The 21,373-nt window shown below is 43.1% G+C and overlaps 1 protein-coding gene across 4 annotated transcripts in view; it reads left to right on the forward strand.

Annotated features, from left to right (window-relative positions):
• Positions 1-20,868: 20,868 nt before the first annotated feature.
• The window catches only part of METAP1 (methionyl aminopeptidase 1), a 66,849-nt gene continuing 66,344 nt past the window's right edge, over positions 20,869-21,373 (forward strand). Inside the window, exon 1 of one of the 4 annotated variants that reach the window (XM_054485393.2) lies at positions 20,869-21,171. In XM_054485393.2, coding sequence (XP_054341368.1) covers positions 21,058-21,171 — 114 coding nt within the window. In that variant the 5' untranslated portion in view covers positions 20,869-21,057. The remainder of the gene's footprint in view (positions 21,172-21,373) is intronic. The other 3 variants (XM_054485395.2, XM_054485399.2, XM_063664569.1) reach the window with 3 other exon arrangements.

Consider the following 21,373-nt stretch of genomic DNA (forward strand, 5'->3'; position numbering starts at 1 on the left):
TTTGTCTACTTTTGTTTTTGCTTCATGTGCTTTGGGGACCAAGTCAAAAAAAAAAAAAAATCATGGCCAGAAAAATGTTATACAGTTTCTCTTCTATGTTTTCTTTCGGTAGTTTTACAGTTTCTGGCCTTTAACCCATTTGGGTTGATTTTGTATACAGTGTGAGATAAGGGTCCATTTTCATTCTTCTGCATGTAGATATCCAGTTTTCTCAGCACAATTTCTTGAAGAGATTATCCTTTTCCCATTGTGCATTTTTGGCAGTTTTGTTGAAAATCAATTGACTGTACATGTATGAGTTCACTTCTGGGATCTCTGTTCTGGTCCATTGATGAATGTATCTATTTTTTTTTTATTCCCAGTACTGTAGTGTTTGGGTTACAATTGCTATATAGTATATTTTGAAGTCAGATTACTGTGGTGCCTCCAGCTTTGTTCTTTTTACTCATCGTTGTTTTGGCTATTTTTTTTTGTTTTTTTTTTTATGGTTTCATATGAATTTTAGGATTGTATTTTCTAAAATGACATTGGAATTTTGATAAAGATTGCATTAAATCTGTAGATTGATTTGAGTAATATGGACATTTTAACAATATTAATTCTTCTAATTCATGAACATAGGGTATTTTTCTATTTATTTGTGCCTTCTTAAATTTCTTTCCTCAACTTTTTTTTTTTTCACGAAAATCAAACTATCTTGTGCACCCAAAGACATTATCAAGAAAGTAAAAGGCAACTCACAGTATGGGAGAAAATATTTACAAATCATATAGCTGATAATTTAATATCCAGAAAACACAGTAAATTCCTAAAACTCAACAGTAACAACAACAACAAAAACAACATGTTTAATACCACTTAACTGTTTAAAAATGGTTGAAGTAGTGAATTTTATAATTTTACCATGATAAAAAAATTGGAAAAAAATTTATAGGCTATCCAAGGTTTCAACTACATTCTCAACACTTACACCGCTGTATCTACTGACTCCCTTTCCCAGCCGAAGCGTGTGTTTAAAAAAAAAAAAAAAGAAAATCCAGGATGAAAACACTAAAGAATACTGCAATTTCTTAAATGAGTTAACATATTTAAAGTCTCTCATACATAGTAAGCGTTCATAAAATGTTAGTTATTATTCTATAGATGCTAATTTTTTAGGAACTGGTAGAGGCATTTTTTCAAATTATTTTATTTATTTTTTTGAGATGGAGTCTCGCTTTGTCACCCAGGCTGGAGTGCAGTGATGTCATCCTGGCTCACTACAACCTCCACCTCCTGGGTTCACGCAGTTCTGCCTCAGCCTCCCAAGTAGCTGGTATTACAGGCATGAGCCACCACACTCTGCTAATTGTTGTATTTTTAGTAGAGACAGGGTTTCGCCATGTTGCCCAGGCAGGTCTCTAACTCCTGATCTCAAGTGATCCACCCTCCTTGGCCTCCCCAAGTGCTGGGATTACAGGTGTGAGCCACCATGCCCGGCCATTTTTTCAAATTTAAAAATAGGTTGCAATCTCATTATAGAAAAGTATATTATAATCCAAGAGAAAATATTACAAATAGGATGGAGCAATCCTTTATTTTTTACACACTTTGACAAAAAGGTTTTCAGTAAACAATGTTTCGTGTGAAGAACAGAGAACATGAAAATCAGCCTCCAGCCATCAGCAGCTGCTCTGCTTAGGGCCTAGGATCCCCTTGCCGAATCGGTGAGGTGGAGAGGTATATTACCTTTCCTTTACTAGCTTGTTCTGCTGCTTCTGGATGGTACTCACACGTCTGATTTTTTCTTGCCAAAACAAACACTATGAAATCATCAAATTTTATCTTGCACTCTTTCTCTGTCCGGATACTATGGATTCCTTATGCACATTCTTTCCATTCTTTTTCAAACCCATGGCATTGAGCAGGAATCTTGTAGGGCTGTTCAGCACTTTGGATTGTCATCCATCAATCTATGTTAAGGCCAGACCTTTTTTGCACATCCAAGAAAGGCATGGGCTGGGCGTGGTGGCTCATACCTGTAATCCCAGCACTTTAGGAGGTGGAGGAAGGAGGATCACTTGAGTCCAGGAGTTCAAGAACAGCCTGGGCAACATAGTGAGTCCTCGTCTCTATGAAAAATAAACAAAATTGGCCAGGTGTGGTGACATGCACCTGCCGTCCCAGTTACTTGGGAGGCTGAGGTGGGAGGATGGCTTGAGCACAGGAGATTGAGGCTGCAGTGAACTGAGATTGTAGCACTGAACTCCAGCCTGGGTGATAGGGTGAGACCCTGTTGGAGGAGGAGGAGGAGAAGGAGAAAGTTTGTGGAATTTAGAGGAATTTATTTTTATTTATTTATATTATTATTAATTTTTGAGACAGAGTCTCGCTCCGTCACCCAGGCTGGAGTGCAATGGCATGATCTTGGCTCACTGCAACCTCTACCTCCCGGGTTCAAGCAATTCTCCTGCCTCAGCCTCCCAAGTAGCTAGGATTACAGGCACCCGCAAACATGCCCAGCTACTTTTTTTTGTATTTTTAGTAGAGACGGGGTTTCGCCATGTTTGCCAGGCTGGTCTCAAACTCCTGACCTCAGGTGATCCACCCACTTTGGCCTTCCAAACTACTGGGATTACAGGTGTGAGCCACCACGCCTGGCCAGGAAGTTATTTTTAATATGTGTTGTAATGAGAGATATTGGCTAAGAATTTTCAAAATCTGGCAAGAGACATTCATCCAAAGCATTCATAAGCTCTAGACTCCAAGCAGGATAAATACAAAGAAATCAGATCTATGTACAAATATAGCAAAACTACTGAAAGCCAAAAACAAAGAGAGAAATCTTAAAACCATTTGGAAGGAAAAAAAATTACTTTTGAATAAGCAATAAGACTAACATCCAGCTTTTAAACAAAAGTATGAAAAACAAAAAAGAAAGAGTATGAAAACCAGGAGACATTGGAACAATAACGTTAAAGTCCTTTTCAGGAGCACTTCCAGGAGTCAGCCTTTATATCTTTATCTTTCTTTTCACTTTGCTTCAAAGTTATTTTTGTTTTGTTTTGTTTTTTGAGACGGAGTCTCACTCTGTCACCCAGGCTGGAGTGCAGTGGTGTGATCTCGGCTCACTGCAAGCTCCGACTCTCGGGCTCACGCCATTCTCCTGCCTCAGCCTCCCATGTAGCTGGGACTACAGGCACCCACCAGCACGCCCGGCTAATTTTTTCTATTTTTAGTAGAGACGGGGTTTCACCGTGTTAGCTAGGATGATCTTGATCTCCTGACCTCGTGATCCGCCCTCCTCGGCCTCCCAAAGTGCTGGGATTACAGGCGTGAGACACCGCACCCGGCCGCTTCAAAGTTATTTTTAAAATCATGAAACCACAGGACACAGAGCAAAGTAAATTTTTAAAATTGAAATGCAATTAATCTACCATAAAATACAGCATTTTGCAGTGTACAATTCAATGACTTTTAGCATATTTACAAAGCTGTATAACTATCATCACTATCTAACTCTAGAACATTTTTATCACCCAAAAAGAAACCCTCAGTCACTCCCCATTTTATCCTCCCCTTAACCCCTAGAAATCACTGATTTACTTTCTATGGATTTGCCTGTTCTGGATATTTCATAGAAATGGAATCATAAAATATGTGGTTTTTTATGTTTGGCTTCTTTCACTTATTATAATGTTTTTCAGATTTATCTGAGTTATAGCATGTATTCATTCCTTTATATGGCTGAATGATATAAATTATAGGGATACAGCACTTTTTTAAAAAAAGTCCACTCATGGGTGGGAGGAGGGTAAGGATTGAAAAATTACTTAACAGGTAGTATGCTGATTACCTGGGTAACAAAATTAACTCTACACCAGACCCCCATGACACACAATTTACCCAGGTAATAAACCTGCACATGTACCCCCTGAAAGTTGGAAAGGCAAATAAAATAAAATGTTTTTCATCTCTAGGAAAAAGCAAAGTCCATTTATCAGTGGATGGATATTGGTTTGTGTCTTAGTCTTTTTAGGCTGCTATAACAAAAGACTTTAAACTAGGTAATTTATAAACAACGGAAGTTTACTGCTCACAGTTTTGGAAGTGAGAAAGCCCAAGATCAAGGTGCCAACAGATTCAGTGTCTGGTGAGGGCCTGCTGATCATTGATGGTGCCTTCTATGTATCCTCACATAGTGGAAGGGGTAAACGAGCTCCTTTGGGTCTCTTTTTTTTTTTTTTGAGACAGAGTCTCACTCTGTCACCCAGGCTGGAGTGCAGTGGTGAGATCTTGGCTCACTGCAACCTCTGCCTCTGGTTCAAGCGGTTCTCCTGCCTCAGCCTCCCAAGTAGCTGGGATTACAGGTGTGCACCACCACATCTGGATAATTTTTGTATCTTTAGTAGAAACAGGGTTTCACCATGTTGGCCAGGCTGGTCTCAAGCTCCTGGCTTTGGGCCTCCTTCGTGAGAGTACTAATTCCTTTTATGTGGGTGATGCCCTCATGACCTAATCACCTCCCAAAGGCACCACTTCTTAATACCATCACATTAGGGATTAAGTTTCAACAGATGAATTTTGTGGAGACACAAACATTTAGACCATAGCAGATTATTTTCACGTTTTGAAAAATAAATGTATGAGTTTACTTCTGAACTTTCAATTATATCCCACTGATTTATGTCTATTCATAAGCCTGTATGTTCTTCTTCTTGATAGCAGTTATCTACTCCTGATATTTATTTGATTATTGTCTGAACCTTCAAAAACATAAATTCTATGTTGTCTACTGCTTACTGATGTATCTCGAGAACCTAGAACAGTGCTTGTAATGTTGTAGGTGCTCACTAAATACATGATAAAGTTGAATTTTGGACATATTCTTCCGTTTTTAATAATTTTTAAGTAGAATTTTAGAAAATTCCGATTTTATTTATTTTAGTTATTCTTTGGCCAATCTTGTTATCTTTAATTTTTTACTTTTGCTCTTTCATCAGGATTTTTTCCAAATTGTTAACCACTTTTTCTAAAATTATTTGATCATTCTTCCCTTTTACATTAATTTGTAGTATTTTCATTAGACATCACATATGAAGAAATTATCGTATATAGGAGAGGATAGGGAGAAACTAACTGCAAAGCAGATGAATTAGAACTTGAACTCTGGCCAAGCATGGTGGCTCACACCTGTAATCTTAGCACTTTGGGAGACTGAGACGAGAAGATAGCTTGAGCCCAGGAGTTTGAGACCAGCTTGGGCAACAAAGCAGGATCTCCTCTCTACCCACCCCCCCAAAAAAAAGAAAGAAAAAGGAGAGAGAGAAGAACTTGAACTCAGATATTCTTATTTTTCCCACTCTGCTTTCTAGACTGTTTTGTCCCTTGGGACTATATTATTATTATGGTAGCATCTCTATATGGTAGACTTAGACTTTTCATTTAATTTATGTCTCTTCCATAATTTTGTGGCTATCCTTGCCTTATTCAAAAAATTATTTAAATCATTTCAATACAATTAACAAAATAATATCTCTCACCGGTTTTGTAGTTGTAACTAACCTATATATTAACCTGGAACAAACTGACAATTTTTTTTTCTTTTCTTTTTTTTTTTTTGAGACAGAGTCTCGCTCTGTTGCCCAGGCTGGAGTGCAGTGGCATGAGCTCGGCTCACTGTAACCTCCACCTCCTAGGTTCAAGTGATTCTCCTGCCTCAGCCTCCAGAGTAGCTGGGACTACAGGCCCACACCACCACACCTGGCCAATTTTTGTATTTTTAGTAGAGATAGGGTTTCGCCTTGTTGTTCAGGTTGGTCTCGAACTCCTGACCTCAGGTGATCCACCTGCCTCAGCCTCCCAAAGTGCTGGGATTACAGGCGTTAGCCACTGTGCCCAGCCTCAAACCGACATTTTTTGAAAAATTTGTCTTCCTGTGTATAAATATGTGTCCTTCCATTTATTTAAGTCTCTCAATAAAGTTTTCTAAATGTTTTCATCTTGATATTAACCCATTTCTCAACAAGCTACTCGTTGGTATTTTAAAAATTGCTATTATAAAAGACATATTGGCCGGGTGTGGTGGCTCACGCTTGTAATCCTAGTACTTTGGGAGGCTGAGTAGGGTGAATTGTTTGAGCTCGGGAGTCCAAGACCAGCCTGGGCAACATGGTGAAACCCCCATCTCTACAAAAAATTCAAAAAATTATCCGGGTGTGAGGATGCATGGCTGTAGTCCCAGCTACTTGAGAGGCTTAGGTGGGAGGATCACCTGAGCCTGGGGAGGTCGAGGCCTCAGTGAGCCATGATTGTGCTACTGTGCTCCAGCCTGGGCACAACAGAGTGAGACCCCATCTAAAAAGAAAAAAAAAGAAAAGAAAAGAAGAGAAATATTCTTTGTTATTTTTCTTAGTTTGCTATATCGACTAGATGTTCTTTACAAAGTGAGAAAATCATCCTCTTAAAAGCACTAATAAGGCAGAGGGTGGTGGCTCACACCTGTCTGACCTCAAGAGTTTGAGACAACCCTGAGCAACATGGTGAAATCTCGTCTCCATTAAAATACAAAAAAATTAGCCGGGGTGGTGGGTGCTCCTGTCCAGCTATGCAGGACAGGAGGCTGAGACACGAGAATTGCTAGAAGCCAGGAGGCAGAGGTTGCAGTGAGCTGAGATCATGCCATTGCACTCCAGCCTGGGCAACAGAGAAAGACTCTGTCTCCAAAAAAAAAAAAAAAAAAAAACAAAAAAAAAGCACTAACAGATGTTTATCAGCTAATATTTATTGAAAATCCATTTTTGATATGGTTTTAAATGCAAATTTCATATTTTAAATATTTTAAGAATCGTGTATTTATGTGTAAGACAGGTATGGGAGTTTCTTTTCCCCGATGATGATTCCACATACACATTGGTAATTTAAGACTAATAGAAATTTTGTTATTCATATAATTTAATCAAAACAACTATTAAAATGCATTTAGTTCTTTATAATTTAATAAGAACAAGATACCTTTATTCAGAATTATAAAAAGCCTGTCATAATCTATTTTTTAAAGAAAATTTAAAAAGCATATTCTGGAAAGGCACTCTATGGCAATACAGTAAAGGAAATACTGACTTTTAGAGAGTCTGCAGCAAAACATGCTAATTCTATTGCAATTCCTTGGTAAGAACCATTATTGGAGATGCAATTTACCATATCTACTGTCCAATGACCCCATGGATATTGAGTATAGGCACACAGAGATATGTTTTACATAGCTCACAGCTGAAACGTGCATTTGTGCAACCCTGTTCTTCTGTTATTTTATTACTCTGTGCACATAGACATCCAAAAATGAATGTGCAAGTATATAACATTTGTTTCTTAATTGTAAAAACTATTTTTTAGTAGAATTAAAATAGGCATGTGCTAAAATTAAAGCATTTCAATCAAGTTCAAGCTATCTCCTCAGAATAGGTCAGACAATTTTCACAACATCTGTGGGTCAGGCACTGGCTCTGCCCATCATTTAAAAAATAGTTTATTGTACTATACATTAGAAAAATGCATTAAATTAGCACACATAAGGCATTATTTTATAAATATCTTGCATTGAGTAGGCAACATTTCTTGAAACAATCTGAAACTTACAGAAAAGTTGTAAATATAGTACAAAAATTACTTTTTCTTAAACGGTTTGAGAGTAATTTGCCAGCCTGATGCCCCATCAGTTCCTCATACTTCAGAGTATATTTTCTACAACTGGGACATTCTCCTACATAGCTAAACACTACTAAAAAAATCAGGAAAAACACTACTAAAAAAATCAATTACCATTGGTACATTACTACCATTTAATCCTCAGACCTCGTTTAAGTTTCACCAAATGTTGGAATAATGCCCTTTAGAGCAAAAGGATCAATTTCAGAACCGTGTCTTAACTTTAATCATTACGTCTCATTAGTGTCCTTCAGCCCTGTCTTAGTTCAGACGGAATGGCTTAAACAATCAACATTTATTTCTCACAATTCTGGAGGCTGAGAAATCCAAAACAAGGCACCTGCAGATCTGATGTCTGATGAGGACATCCTTCCTGGTTTACTGGCTGCTTTCTTGCTGTATCTTCATATGGGGTGGCGGAGGGAGAGAGACAGAGAGAGGAAGCAAGCCTTCCTGTCTCTTTTTTATGAAGGCACGAATCTCATTCATTCAGGAGTTCACCTTCATGACTTAATTACCTCCCAAAGGTCTCACCTCCTAGTAGCATCTCATTGGGAGTTAGAAATTCAACATATGAATTTGGGGAGGGGGACACAAAACATTCAGTCCATAACAAATCCAAAAACGTTTCCTTAATCTTTCCATTATTTTCATGACCTTGACTCTTTTGAAAATTATAAGGCATTGTTTGTATAACGTTCCTCAATTTGAGTTTGTCTGATGTTTCCTCATAATTAGATTCAGGTTATGCATTTTTGGGAGGGGCATCACAGAAGTCATGCTACATTCATTTTATTGCAGCCTATCATGTGGAGAGCACAATTTCAATTTGTCCCATTGCTGATATTGTTTACTTTGATTACTTGATTAAGGTGGTGTCTGCCTGGCTTATCAACTCAAATTACTTTTCTCCTTATAATTAATAAGCATTTTGTGGGGAAGTACTTTGGGATTATGTAAATATTCTGTTTCTCATTAAACCATCAGTTTATTCATTTATCATTTTATATCAGTATGATTCATCATTTAATATTAGTTTGAAATCACAGCCTATTTCAACAGGCCGTAATCTATTGCTATCATTATTTATTTTGGAGCTAATATTCTCTGTGATTTTGACTGTGGGAACTTCATCAAGCATACTTTTCTGGTTCTTCTGTATACATCTTTGTTTTACATGTCCCCACAATTCTTTGATTATTGGGGAAATTCACCCCCCATATTTCACATAGGTTCTTTTCTATTTTCCCTAAGTGTCTGCTGGTCTGAGAAGTAAAGCGACAGAGTACAAAAGAGAGAAATTTTAAAGCTGGGTGTCCGGGGGAGACATCACATGTTGGCAGGTCCCGTGATGCCCCCCAAGTTGCAAAACCAGCAAGTTTTTATTAGTGATTTTCAAAAGGGGAGGGAGTGTGCGAATAGGGTGTGGGTCACAGAGATCACGTGCTTCACAAGGTAATAGAATATCACAAGGCAAATGGAGGCAGGGCGAGATCACAGGACCACAGGACCGGGGCGAAATTAAAATTGCTAATGAAGTTTCAGGCACACATTGTCATTGATAACATCTTATCCGGAGACAGGGTTTGAGAGCAGAGAACCGGTCGGACCAAAATTTATTAGGCGGGAATTTCCTTGTCCTAATAAGCCTGGGAGCGCTACCACAGACAGGGGCTTATTTCATCCCACATTAGTCTTCCCTTTCCTTTCTTTTCTCTTTTTTTTTTGAGACTGGGTCTCACTTTGTTACTCAGGCTGGAGTGCAGTGGTGTGATCTTGGCTCACCGCAACCTACACCTCCCAGGCTCAAGCAATCCTCCCGCTCCAGCCTCCAAAGTAGCTGGGACCAATTCACCTACCTCGGCCTCACAAAATGCTGGGATTACAGGTGTAAGCCACCATGCCTGGTCTACGGTCTCTCCTTTCTAAGCGATGACTTCCTCATATGGCTTAGGCTCTGACACCCTATGCCTGCCCCTTTCCCAATGGACTTCTCCTCACCACACTAGGGTTCTGACTCCCATGCTGGTTCACCCCTGGAGGACACCCTCCTGACCCCACCAGGGGCTGACTTTTCATCCTGAGCCTCCTCCTGTGTGGGCACCCTTCTCATCACACTTGGTGGATGATTCCCCTTGCCAGGCTGTCCCTCTGTGGTAATGCTCTTCTCACCATACCCAGGTTATAACATACCAGCCTGGACCCTTACACTGCAGAGACATCCTCATCATTGTTCTGAGGCTCTGACAACCTACTCCAGGCCATCCCCTTCAGGGAGACACCCTCTTGATACTGAGTATTACAGCCTGACCAAGATGAAAAGGGAATTCCCAAAGAGAGGCAGTCTAGGGTGGGAGTTGGAACCTGAGCAAGGTGAGGTGTGTGTCAGGCTCTGGCAGTCAGCCTCAGTGCTGAGCTGTTTCCTTGCATGGACCCCCTCCACATCTTGTGTAGGTTCTGACAGTTTATTCTGAGCTGCATGGATCCCACCCCTGTACGGACTCTTTCCTTTTGAGCTCTTATACTCTCAGCCTCCCTTGGTGTTAAGGACTGCAACTGTCTTGAAAAAAGAACTAAATGTGAGGGTTTGCTCTTTCAGATAGCAAAACTTATTATAAAGCTACAGTAAATAAGGCCGTATTGTATAGAGGCAAGGGATAGCCAAATAGAATAATATAGAATGTTAAGACATGACTCCACTCACATATGGTTACTTGATATAAGACAAAGATGGTCTGCAGAGCAGGGGGTAAAGGGTGGGCTTCAATAAATGAAGTTTTCCTGTCCTCTTTAAGGAATCATTACCTTCCATAAGGTTGTGAGGATACTGTCCAGTGTTATCATCTAGAAGCTATATTGTTTACTTCTCTTATTTATGTCTCCACTTCCCCCAAAATCAAATTTTTAGGCAGCTATCCATACAAGACAAAGAAAAGAAATGTGACCTCTATGCAGAAGTCTTATATGGTTGTTGGGTACCTACTGAGAAAAAGTGTTCTAAGAGGGGTTAAGGTTGAAGCTCCAGATCTCTGAAGGCCTGACTTCAGAAGTTTTAACATTCACTTGATCCAGGGCTGCCCACCTGTGAAGAAGATTGAGGTGGAATAAGAGCAAAACCTCAAGTGGGGCCATTTTTGCTTCAGAATGGAATAGAAAAAGTTAGTTTCTTGGCCAACAGAAACATATTATGAACAATCCAAGTGAGATTTTGCAAGCAAAATTTCAAGAAAAAGAACTTTTGGCTCTGCCTCTTAAGGAAGGTAGATGCTGTCACAACATTATCACAGAATGGGTCTAGTCCGTGAGGCCCATACTAGAGAATGGGCCTAGTAATGGGGAAACAGCAGCATTTGGTGACAAATTTCTCCAAATCCATTCTGGGAAATGGAACTTTTTTTTTTTTTTTTTTTTTGAGCTGGGGGTCTCACTCTGTCAGCCAGGCTGGAGTGCAATGGCCCGATCATAGTTCACTGCAGCCTCAACCTCCAGGGTTCAAGTAATCCTCCTGATTCAGCCTCCCCTGTATCTGGGACTACAGGCATGTGCCACTATGTCTGGCTAATCTTTAAAATTATTTGTAAAAATGGGGGTCTCCCTATGTTGACTGGGCTGGTCTTGAACTCTTGGACTTAAGCCATTTTCCTGCCTTGGCCTCCCAAAGTGCTGGGATTATAGGGATGAGCCACCATGCCCAGCCGGAAATGGGACTTTTGGGAAACTACTATTCTCTCAGTGGGGCCTTAACAGCAAATAGTGAAAATGCTTTAGGCATTTTAGCTGATGCAAATTCAAGTTTAAGGCATTATTGAGAAGCTAAAAAACCAAACCTAAAGGAATATAGGCTACATTTAGATATGTATATTTTATTCATTTATTAATGTATTTATTCTATAAATATTTATCAATTGTTGTAGCGAAGACTGGCTAGATGTTGATCAAACCAATTTTGTTTTATTCCTAAGGCCACAGCTGAACCACATTTTCTAGCAATCCTCAGAATAAGATGTGGTCATTGACTGAATTCTGGACAATGGAATGGAGTAGAGTGAAATACATCACTCCTAGGTTTGGCCTGTCAAATCTCATGCACAATTCTGTACATTCATGTGCCAGCCTCTCCTCGGGTGGGGACTCCAAGCACTTTGGAGTTGGTGGAGCCACAAGATGGATCTGAGATCTTTGCTAAGGTAGGGTTTCCCTGGCTGGCCTATAGCTGACTATGACATAAGAGAGAAATAAATTTTGATTTTCTTAAGCTCCCAAAAGTTTTGAGATTGTTTGTTACAGCCATTAGTCTTTCCTGATTAATACAAATGCAAAGCCTATTCTGTGCCAGCCTTATTCTGGGTACTAGGGATGCAACAGGAAACAAATAAGAGACATGATTCCTCCCTTTCACAGGAGATACCTTATAAAAGGGGTGGCACACAATAAACAGTGACAACTTACATTTGCATGGTGCTTTACTGTTTACACAGTGCTTTCATGGGCACCAACTCATTTAATTTTTTTTTTTTTTTTTTTTTTTTTTTTGAGATGGAGACTTGCTCTATTGCCCAGGCTGGAGTGCAGTGGCGCAATCTCAGCTCACTGCAACCTCTGCCTTCCAGGTTCAAGCGATTCTCCTGCCTCAGCCTCCCGAGTAGCTGGGATTACAGGTGCATGCCACCACAACTGGCTATTTTTTTTTTTATTTTCAGTAGAGACGGGGTTTCTCCATGTTGCCGAGGGTGGTCTCGAACTCTTGACCTCAGGTGATCCACCTGCCTCGGCCTCCCAAAGTGCTGGGATTACAGGCATGAGCCACCGTGCCTGGCCCGATTTTTATAACAATATTTTACAGATAAGGAAACAAAGGCTCAAAGATTTAAGTGTCTTGTATGAGACAAGGAATTAGGAACTAGACACATGAATCAGTTTTTTGGCTCCCAACCCATTACTCACAATGATTCTCAAGTATGAGGATATGACAGAGCAAGGAAAGTGCTAATCCTTGTTAGAAAATTCCATTATTCAATTTTACGTCTTAAAATAATGTATTCCACAGAAGTGTAAGACTATTCATGGCAGCATTGATTGTAAGGGCAAAATACGGAAAACAAGATTTAAATATCCGTTGCCAAGAGAATGCACATATTGTGATATAGTCAGAGAACAGAAAATTATATGGTAGGGAAAATAAAGAAATTAGGGATTCAAGTATCCCTAATTTCAAGGATGAATCTCACAATCATGATGAAGAATAATGAAGGCAAGAATGAAGACTACAGAGTATAATGCCATTACAAAGGTTTAAGGTCTTCATGGGAATGATAAACACCAAATTTAGGATAGTGACTCTGCAGAAGAGAAGGCGGCGGATGGCAATCAGAGAGAGTTACGCTGAGGAGATCAACTGTATTGGCCATATTTCATTTCTTAAGTTGGGTGGTGAATACAACATTATTCTGGATTATCTTCCTTTTGTCCGTCTGAATCCATTTTCTACCTTCTCATTTCGCCCTCTGTCCTGAGAGGCTGACTTGTGTGGTCTTCTGTAGGATCAATGGGCTCCTTGTCCCAGCTTTCAGAAGATCATAAGGTGGAAGAGAATGAAGTCTCAGCTTCCTGACTTTTTAGGATGACTTTGGGCTGGCCAGGTCTCTTAAGCAGAGGTCACATCTCCTGTTTGGAGGCCCTCTCTACCCAGCCCACTGTGAGTTTTGGTAATTGCCCAGACCCCTTGTGCCTGCAGGGCCAGAAATGGAAATGTCCTATTGTTAACACTCAGTTACCACACCATTCCTTACAGTTTTCCGAAACCTTGCCACCCAAGCTGGAGTGCAGTGGCTGGATCATAGCTCGCTGCAGCCTTGAACTCCTGGGCTCAAGCAATCCCAGGGAGCTGAAGCTAAAGGCATATGCTACCACCTGTGGCTAATTTTAACTTTTTGTTTTTTAATTTCTTTTAATATTAATTTTAATTTTTATTATTTTTAGATGGCGTCTTGCTCTGTCGCCCAGGCTGGAGTGCAATGGCGCGATCTCGGCTCACTGCAACCTCCGCCTCCAGGGTTCAAATGATTCTCCCACCTCAGCCTCCCCAGTAGCCGGGATTACAGGCACCCACCATCATGCCTGGATAATTTTTGTATTTTTGTAGAGATGGGGTTTCACCATGTTGTCTGGGCTGGTCTCGAACATCCGCCCACCTTGGCCTCCCAAAGTGCTGGGATTACAGGTGTGAGCCACTGCACCCGGCCTTTTATTTTTTAAAGAGATGAGGGTCTTGCTATATTGCCCAGACTCGTCTGGAACTCCTGGCCTCAAGCCATCTTCCTGCCTCAGCCTCCCAAAGTGCTGGGATTACAGGTAATTTGAAAAGAATGAAGAGTTTAATTGAGACTATAGCTATCCTGAATTAAGGACCAGAGGAGGGGGCAAAGAAAAAGAAGAGACTGTAGTTGGACATGGTGGCTTGCACCTGTAATCCCAACACTTTGGGAGGCTGAGATGGGAGGATGGCTTGAGGCCAGGAATTGGAGACCAGTCTGGGCAACATTTCGAGACCCCATCTCTATAAAAAATAAAAACAAAATAGTTGGGAGTGGTGATAAGTACTTGTAGTGTGAGACACTCTTATTTGAGCCCAGAAGCTCAAGGTTACTGTAAGCCATGACTGAGCCACAGCACTCCAGCCCAGGGGACAGAATGAGACCCTGACTCTAAAATAAATAAACAAAAATACCATTTTATTTATTTGGTATTACCCAGCTTCAGAGTGCCATCTGTTTTTTTGCTGGGTTGCTGAGTTCTGACTGATAGAATAGATATTCTCTCTCTTTTTCTCTCTCCAGACACATGAATCCTTTTTTTGCATATTTGACATAATGTGCTAACAGGTTGAGAAGAAAAAACTTTTATTTTTAATTTTTGATACAGGGACTTGTTCTGTTGCCCAGGCTGCAGTGCAGTGGTGTGATCATAGCTCACCGCAACCTCAATCTCCCAGACTCAGGTGATCCTTCTGCCTCAGCCTCCTAAGTAGCTGGGATGACAGGTGTCCACTACGAGGTCCAGCTAATTTTTAAAATTTTACTTTTAGGCTGGGCACGGTGGCTCATGCCTGTAATCCCAGCACTTTGGGAGGCCAAGGTGGGTGGATCACCTGAGGTCAGGAGTTTGAGACCAGCCTGACCAGCATGGAGAAACCCCGTCTCTACTAAAAATACAAAATGAGCAGGGCATGGTGGCACATGCCTGTAATCCCAGCTACTCGGGAGGCTGAGGCAGGAGAATCGCTTGAACCCAGGAGGTGGAGGTTGCGGTGAGCCAAGATTGCGCCATTGCACTCCAGCCTGGGCAATAAGAGCGAAACTGTCTCAAAAAAAAAAAAATTACTTTTAGCAGAGATGAGATCTCGCTATGTTGCCCAGGCTGGTCCCAAATGCCTGAGCTCAAGTGATCCTCCTGCCTTGGCCTCCCAAAGTGCTGAGATTGTAGGTGAAAGCCACCATGCCCAGCCAAACATTTATTGAGCACCTATTATATATCAAGCATTGTGCTAGGGTTGTTTGGAGATAGAAAGAAAAATAAATTAAATCTGTTGTTAAAAGGAAGTCACAGTCTAGTAGGAGACAGGTGAAAAATTAAAGGCAATGAAGTATAGTGGCTAAAAACATGGGATTTGTAGTCTGAGAAACCTGAGCTCAATTCTAAGCTCTGTTACCTACGGCTATGTGAACTTGGGCTACAGAAATAAAAATGGGATTACTACTGGTACCTTCTTTATAGTGTAGTTGTGAGGATTAAAAGTAAAAGCACTAGTATCTATACTTTTACATCTCACTAGTTATGTGTTGCTTAACCATGGGCATATGCTCTGAGAAACGCAGTTAGGTGATTCTGTGGTTGTGTGAATATCATAGAGTGTCCTTACACAAACCTAGGTGGTATAGCCTACTACACACCTGGCTGTGTGGTGCACAGGCAGTCTACTGCTTTGAGGTTACAAACCTGTACAGCATGTTACTGCACTGAATACTGTAGGCAATTGTAACACAGTGGTATGTGTGTATCTAAATGTATCTCAACATACAAAGTTCCAGTAAAAATATGGTATAATAATCTTATGAGACCACTGTTGTTTATGTGCTCCGCCACTGACCCAAGTGTTGGAATGTCATACACATGACTATATATGCCTAGGATATATTAAGCCCTTAATAAATGTTACCTAAAATTATTGTCAATTGTAACAATCACACTTTGTACTTGGTTTAGAGGTAGCACAGAGGAGGCACTGATTAAGTAGAGCTAAGGAGGTCAGCAGAAGTTTAATGGGTGAAGTGATGTCAGAGCTGGATCTTAAGGAAATGGTACTTTCACCAAGAGATCAAATGCGGAAAGGCAATCCAGACAGAAGAAACAACATGTATAAGAACATAGAAGAATGAAATAGCACTATGTGTTCAGGAAAACATGAGCATCTTGCTATTGCTAAGTGGTCAAGGCCTAGGCATGAAAAATAATGAGATGAGGCTGAATGAAGTGGAGGTATACACAAAAAGCCTGGATTGGACTTGATCCTGCAGTTGAGCATCTAGGAAGAATTTTTAATTCTAATTTTTAATTTTCAGCACCATTTACTTGCTTTTGAGAGGAAGAATTTCTAAAACTTTTATTTTAAAATAATTTCAAAGCTGTATAAAAGTAGCAAATAGAAAAAATAAAAAACTCTGGTATACCCAGGTTCTCCAATTTTTAACGTTCTCTCACATTTGTCTTATCATTCATTTCTCTTTCTGACTTCCACTATGTGTAACTGTCAAAATCAGGGAATTCATAAGGATACAATGCAACCTAATTTCCTTTATAGCAAAAACCTTTCTTTCTTTTGATCCAAAAATCCAACCCATGATCATGTGTTGCATTTAGCTGTCAGGTCTCTTCAGTCTCCTTGAATCTGGAAGAGTTCTTCAAATCTTTGTCTTTTGGGACATTGGCATTTTGAAGAGCATAGGTCAATTATATTGTAGAATGTCTTCAGCTTGCGTTTGTCTGATATTTCCTCATGATTAGAGTCATTTATGCATTTTTTTTCAGGAATACTACAAAAGATAGTGCTGTATTCTCCTCAGTGGTTCACATAGAGAGGTGTACAATATCTATTTGTTACATTATTGGTGATTTTCACTTTGATCACAATAAAGAGAGTATCTCCCAGGTCTCTCCACTTTAAAGTTACTATTTTTCCTTTTTAAATGATAAATGTTTTGTAGGGAGTTACATTGAGATATGTAAAAATGTGGCAAACAATATAAAGGACAAAAGACAGTGAAAACTCTTTAACACAGCAATTCCACTTTTAAGACTGTATCTGAAGACCTCCTCGCCTCATGCCTGCATGCAGGCTGCATGCCTGCTCATCCCAGTACTTTGGGAGGCCAAGGTGGGAGGATGGCTTGAGATCAGGAGTTTGAGACCAGCCTGGGCAACATAGGGAGACCCTGTTGCTATTAAAAAAAAAAAAGAATATATCCTAAGTAAATAAGGATGTATGTAAAGTTTTAGCTAAACAGATAATCACTGAAACCTTGTTTATAATAGATAACAATTTAAAATAACCTAAATGTCCATTATTAGTGGATTTGGTTCAGTAAATTACCCATACAATAGAATATTATGCAGACATTAAAATTATATGGTAAAAGTATAATTGATGACAATAAAGAATGTTGTGTGCAGTGCTTGTGCCAGTAATCCCAGCACTTTGGGAGGCGGGGGTGACAGGATCACTTCAGCCTAGGAGTTCAAGACCAGCCTGGACAACATAGTGAGACCCCCGTCTCCACAAAAAAGCTAAAAAATTAGCTGGGCAAGGTGGCGTGTACCTGTAGTCCTAGCTACTCCAGAGGTTGAGGCAGGAACATCACTTGAGCTCAGGATGTTGAGGCTGCAGTGAGCTGTTGTGTCCGGAATTGGTGGGTTCTTGGTCTTACTGACTTCAAGAATGAAGCCATGGACTCTCGCGGTGAGTGTTACAGTTCTTAAAGGCGGCATGTCCAGAGTTTGTTCCTTTTGATGTTCAGATGTGTTCAGAGTTTCTTCCTTCTGGTGGGTTCGTGGTCTGGCTGGCTCAGGAGTGAAGCTGCAGGCCTTCGCGGCGAGTGTTACAGCTCTTAAGGCGGCACTTCTGGAGTTGCTCGTTCCCCCGGGTGGGTTGGTGGTCTCCATGGCTTCAGGAATGAAGCTGCAGACCTTCATGGTGAGTCTTACAGCTCATAAACGCAGTGTGGACCCAAAGAGTGAGCAGTAGCAAGACTTATAGCAAGCAGTGAAAGAACAAAACTTCCACAGGGCAGAAAGGAACCCCAGTGGGTTGCCACTGCTGGCTTGGGCAGCCTGCTTGTATTCCCTTACTGGCCCCACCCATATCCTGCTGATTGGTCCATTTTACAGAGAGCTGATTGGCCCATTTTGACAGGGTGCTGATTGGTGCGTTTACAAACCTTGAGCTAGACACAAAAGTTCTCCAAGTTCCCACTAGATTAGCTAGACACAGAGCACTGATTGATGCATTTACAAACCTTGAGCTAGACACAGGGTGCTGATTGCTGCATTTACAAACCTTGCGCTAGATACAGAGTGCTGATTGGTGTATTCACAATCCCTTAGCTAGACATAAAGATTCTCCAAGTCCCCACCAGATTAGCTAGATACAGAATGCGGATTGGTGCATCCACAAACCCTGAGCTAGACACAGTGTGCTGACTGGTGTGTTTACAAACCTTCAGCTAGATACAGAGTGCTGATTGTGTATTTACAATTCTTAGCTAGACATAAAGGTTCTCCAACTCCCCACTAGACTCAGGAGCACAGCTGGCTTCACCCAGTGGATCCCGCACTGGGGCCACAGGTGGAGCTGTGTGCCAGTCTGGAGCCGTGAGCCCGCACTCCTCAGCCCTTGGGCGGTCGATGGGACCAGGTGCCATGGAGCAGGGGGTGGCGCTCGTGGGGAGGCTTGGGCCACGTGGGCAGGAGCCCACGGTGTGGCAGGGGGAGGCTCAGGCACGGCGGGCTGCAGGTCCCGAGCTCTGCCCTGCAGGGAGGCAGCTAAGGCCCGGCGAGAAATCCAGCGCAGCACTGGTGGGCCGGCACTGCTGAGGGACCCGGCGCACCCTCCGCAGCTGCTGGCCCGGGTGCTAAGCCCCTCACTGCCTGAGGCCCGGGGGCCGGCAGGCCGCTCCGAGTGTGGGGCCCGCCAAGCCCACGCCCACCCGGAACTCTAGCTGGCCTGCAAGCGCCCCGGTTCTAGCTGGCCCCGCCCCGGTTCTAGCGGGCCCCGCCCCGGTTCTAGCTGGCCCCGCCCCGGTTCTAGCTGGCCTGCAAGCTGGCCTGCAAGGCCCGCGGGGCCGGCAGGCCGCTCGGAGTGTGGGGCCCGCCAAGCCCACGCCCACCCGGAACTCTAGCTGGCCTGCAAGCAGCCCCGGTTACCGCCAGTGCTGCTCCCTCCACACCTCCCGCAAGCCGAGGGAGCCGTCTCCGGCCTCGGCCAGCCCAGAGAAGGGCTCCCACGGTGCAGCGGCGGGCTGAAGGGCTCCTCAAGCGCAGCCAGAATGGGCGCCGAGGCCGAGGAGGCACCGAGAGGGAGCAAGGGCTGCGAGGGCTGCCAGCACGCTGTCACCTCTCACTGTGAGCACCACTGCACTCCAGCCTGGTTGACAGAATGAGATGCTGTCTCAAAGAAAAACCAAATGATAAACAAAAAGTTGACATAGTAACTGAAGAAATCAGGTAAGTAAATTACTTTACATGGTATGGTACAGTTTTTAATATAAAAATATTTTATATATACATATATACATACTTATTGATTTTTCTTTTTTCTTGTATACAAAAGTATATGTATGTATGCATGTAAACATTCCTATTACTTGATTTTATAACATCATTTTTACTGCTTATATTGCAAAACTAAGTTCTTTTTTTTTTTGAGACATGGTCTTGCTCTGTCGTCTAGGCTGGAGTGCAGTGGCAGGATCATAGCTCACCATATCCTTGACTTCTCAGGTTCAACGGATCCTCCCGGCTCAGCCTCCTCAGTAGCTGGGACTACAGGGGCCTGCCACCATGCCTGGCTAATTTTTTAGTTTTTAGTTTTAGCTTTTGTAGAGATGGGGTTTCGCCATATTTCCACGCTGGTCTCGAACTCCTGGCCTCAAAGAATCCGCTGGCCTTGGTGCCCTGGATGCCCTGGCCTCTCAGAGTGCTGGGATTGATTACAGGCGTCAGCCGCCGCTCCTAGCCAAAACAAAGTTCTTAAAAATAAAAGTAATACGAGCTTTGAGCTTTTCTGGTGTATTAAGTACGGAGAAGTTAAAAAAATACAATAACAAAGTTCACAGCCTTTTGTGATCATTAAATGTTAGTTTTTCGCTCCTCCCTAGTGACAGGGAGGCACTCAAGCATGAGTTACAACACAGCCGACCTGGAATACAGCTGAAAAGATTGAAGCAACAGGTTCGCAGCGGAAGGCCTTTACAGCTTCTTTGGACTCTGACATTTCAGGATCAGCACAATTCTCCCCTATTTACCGCTGAAGCAATCAACAGGGATTATACAAAAAAATTATTATTTGTATTGAATACCTGATAGTTGTGTTACTATTACTAGCACTATCGGTTTTGAAAGGGGGGAGGTGGTGTGTGGGAAAAAAAAGGCAGGAGGGAGGGCAGATGTGAATCCCAGCCCACCGTCTCATTGACAGCTCTATGGCTCTCCTTTCTGTGAATGAGCGGTGGTCCTTGGGCCTCAGACCCGACAATGTCAATGAGAAACAGAACTTAACCCAAGGGACTGTTCTCCAAGGAGCGGCGGGGGGAACCAACGCAGAGGAGCGCAGCGCCCTCTCCAGCCGCCTGCGGGTGTCGGGGATGATCAGGGCTCCTGGGTGTTCGTCAGTGAGGACGACTGTCTTATCTGACTGTAGGCACAGAGAGTGCGCCGCGAGAGGGCGACTCCTCACCGCCAGGCGTCCGCAAGTCGCGTTCTCTGCTGGCCGACGCCCGACGGCGCCGAATGGTGGGGCCCTGCCGAGCTCCCTTACAGCCCCAATGTGCGCGCCGCCGGGAGGCTTGGGCACGCAGGCACCACCGGCGAGGGGCGGGGCGAAGGCTGCGGGGCGGGGCACCAGCTGCGCGCGCGGGGCGGGGGCGGGGCGAGCTGAGTGGTCCCGGCCGGCCCTGGGCTCCTCCCCCTCCCGCGCCCAGGCCAGCGGCTGGCCGAGCTCCTCCCCCGACTCGGTCTCTCTCCCCTCCCCTCCGCCCGGCCGTTCCTCCCTCCCGCCGCCGCCTCTTCCTCGGTGAGGCGCTCTTCCAGCGGGTAGGCAGCATGGCGGCCGTGGAGACGCGGGTGTGCGAGACAGACGGCTGCAGCAGTGAGGCCAAGCTCCAGTGTCCCACCTGCATCAAGCTGGGCATCCAGGGCTCGTACTTCTGCTCGCAGGTAGACGCCCGCTGCACCGCGGATCTGCCGCCGCTGCGGGACCCCTCCTCGCCTCTCCCCTGCTGGCTCCTCCCGCCCTCGCGGCGAGTCGGGACGCGCTCCTCCTCTTCCCCCCGGCCGCGTTTCCTCCTCCTCCCACCCGCGTCGCCACCGCCCCCTCTTGCCTCCTGGGGTCCCCGGGTCCTGGGGAACCGCGCGGGGC

This window comes from Pongo pygmaeus, chromosome 3 (assembly GCF_028885625.2).
Source record: "Pongo pygmaeus isolate AG05252 chromosome 3, NHGRI_mPonPyg2-v2.0_pri, whole genome shotgun sequence".
Classification (NCBI taxonomy): Eukaryota; Metazoa; Chordata; class Mammalia; order Primates; family Hominidae; genus Pongo; species Pongo pygmaeus.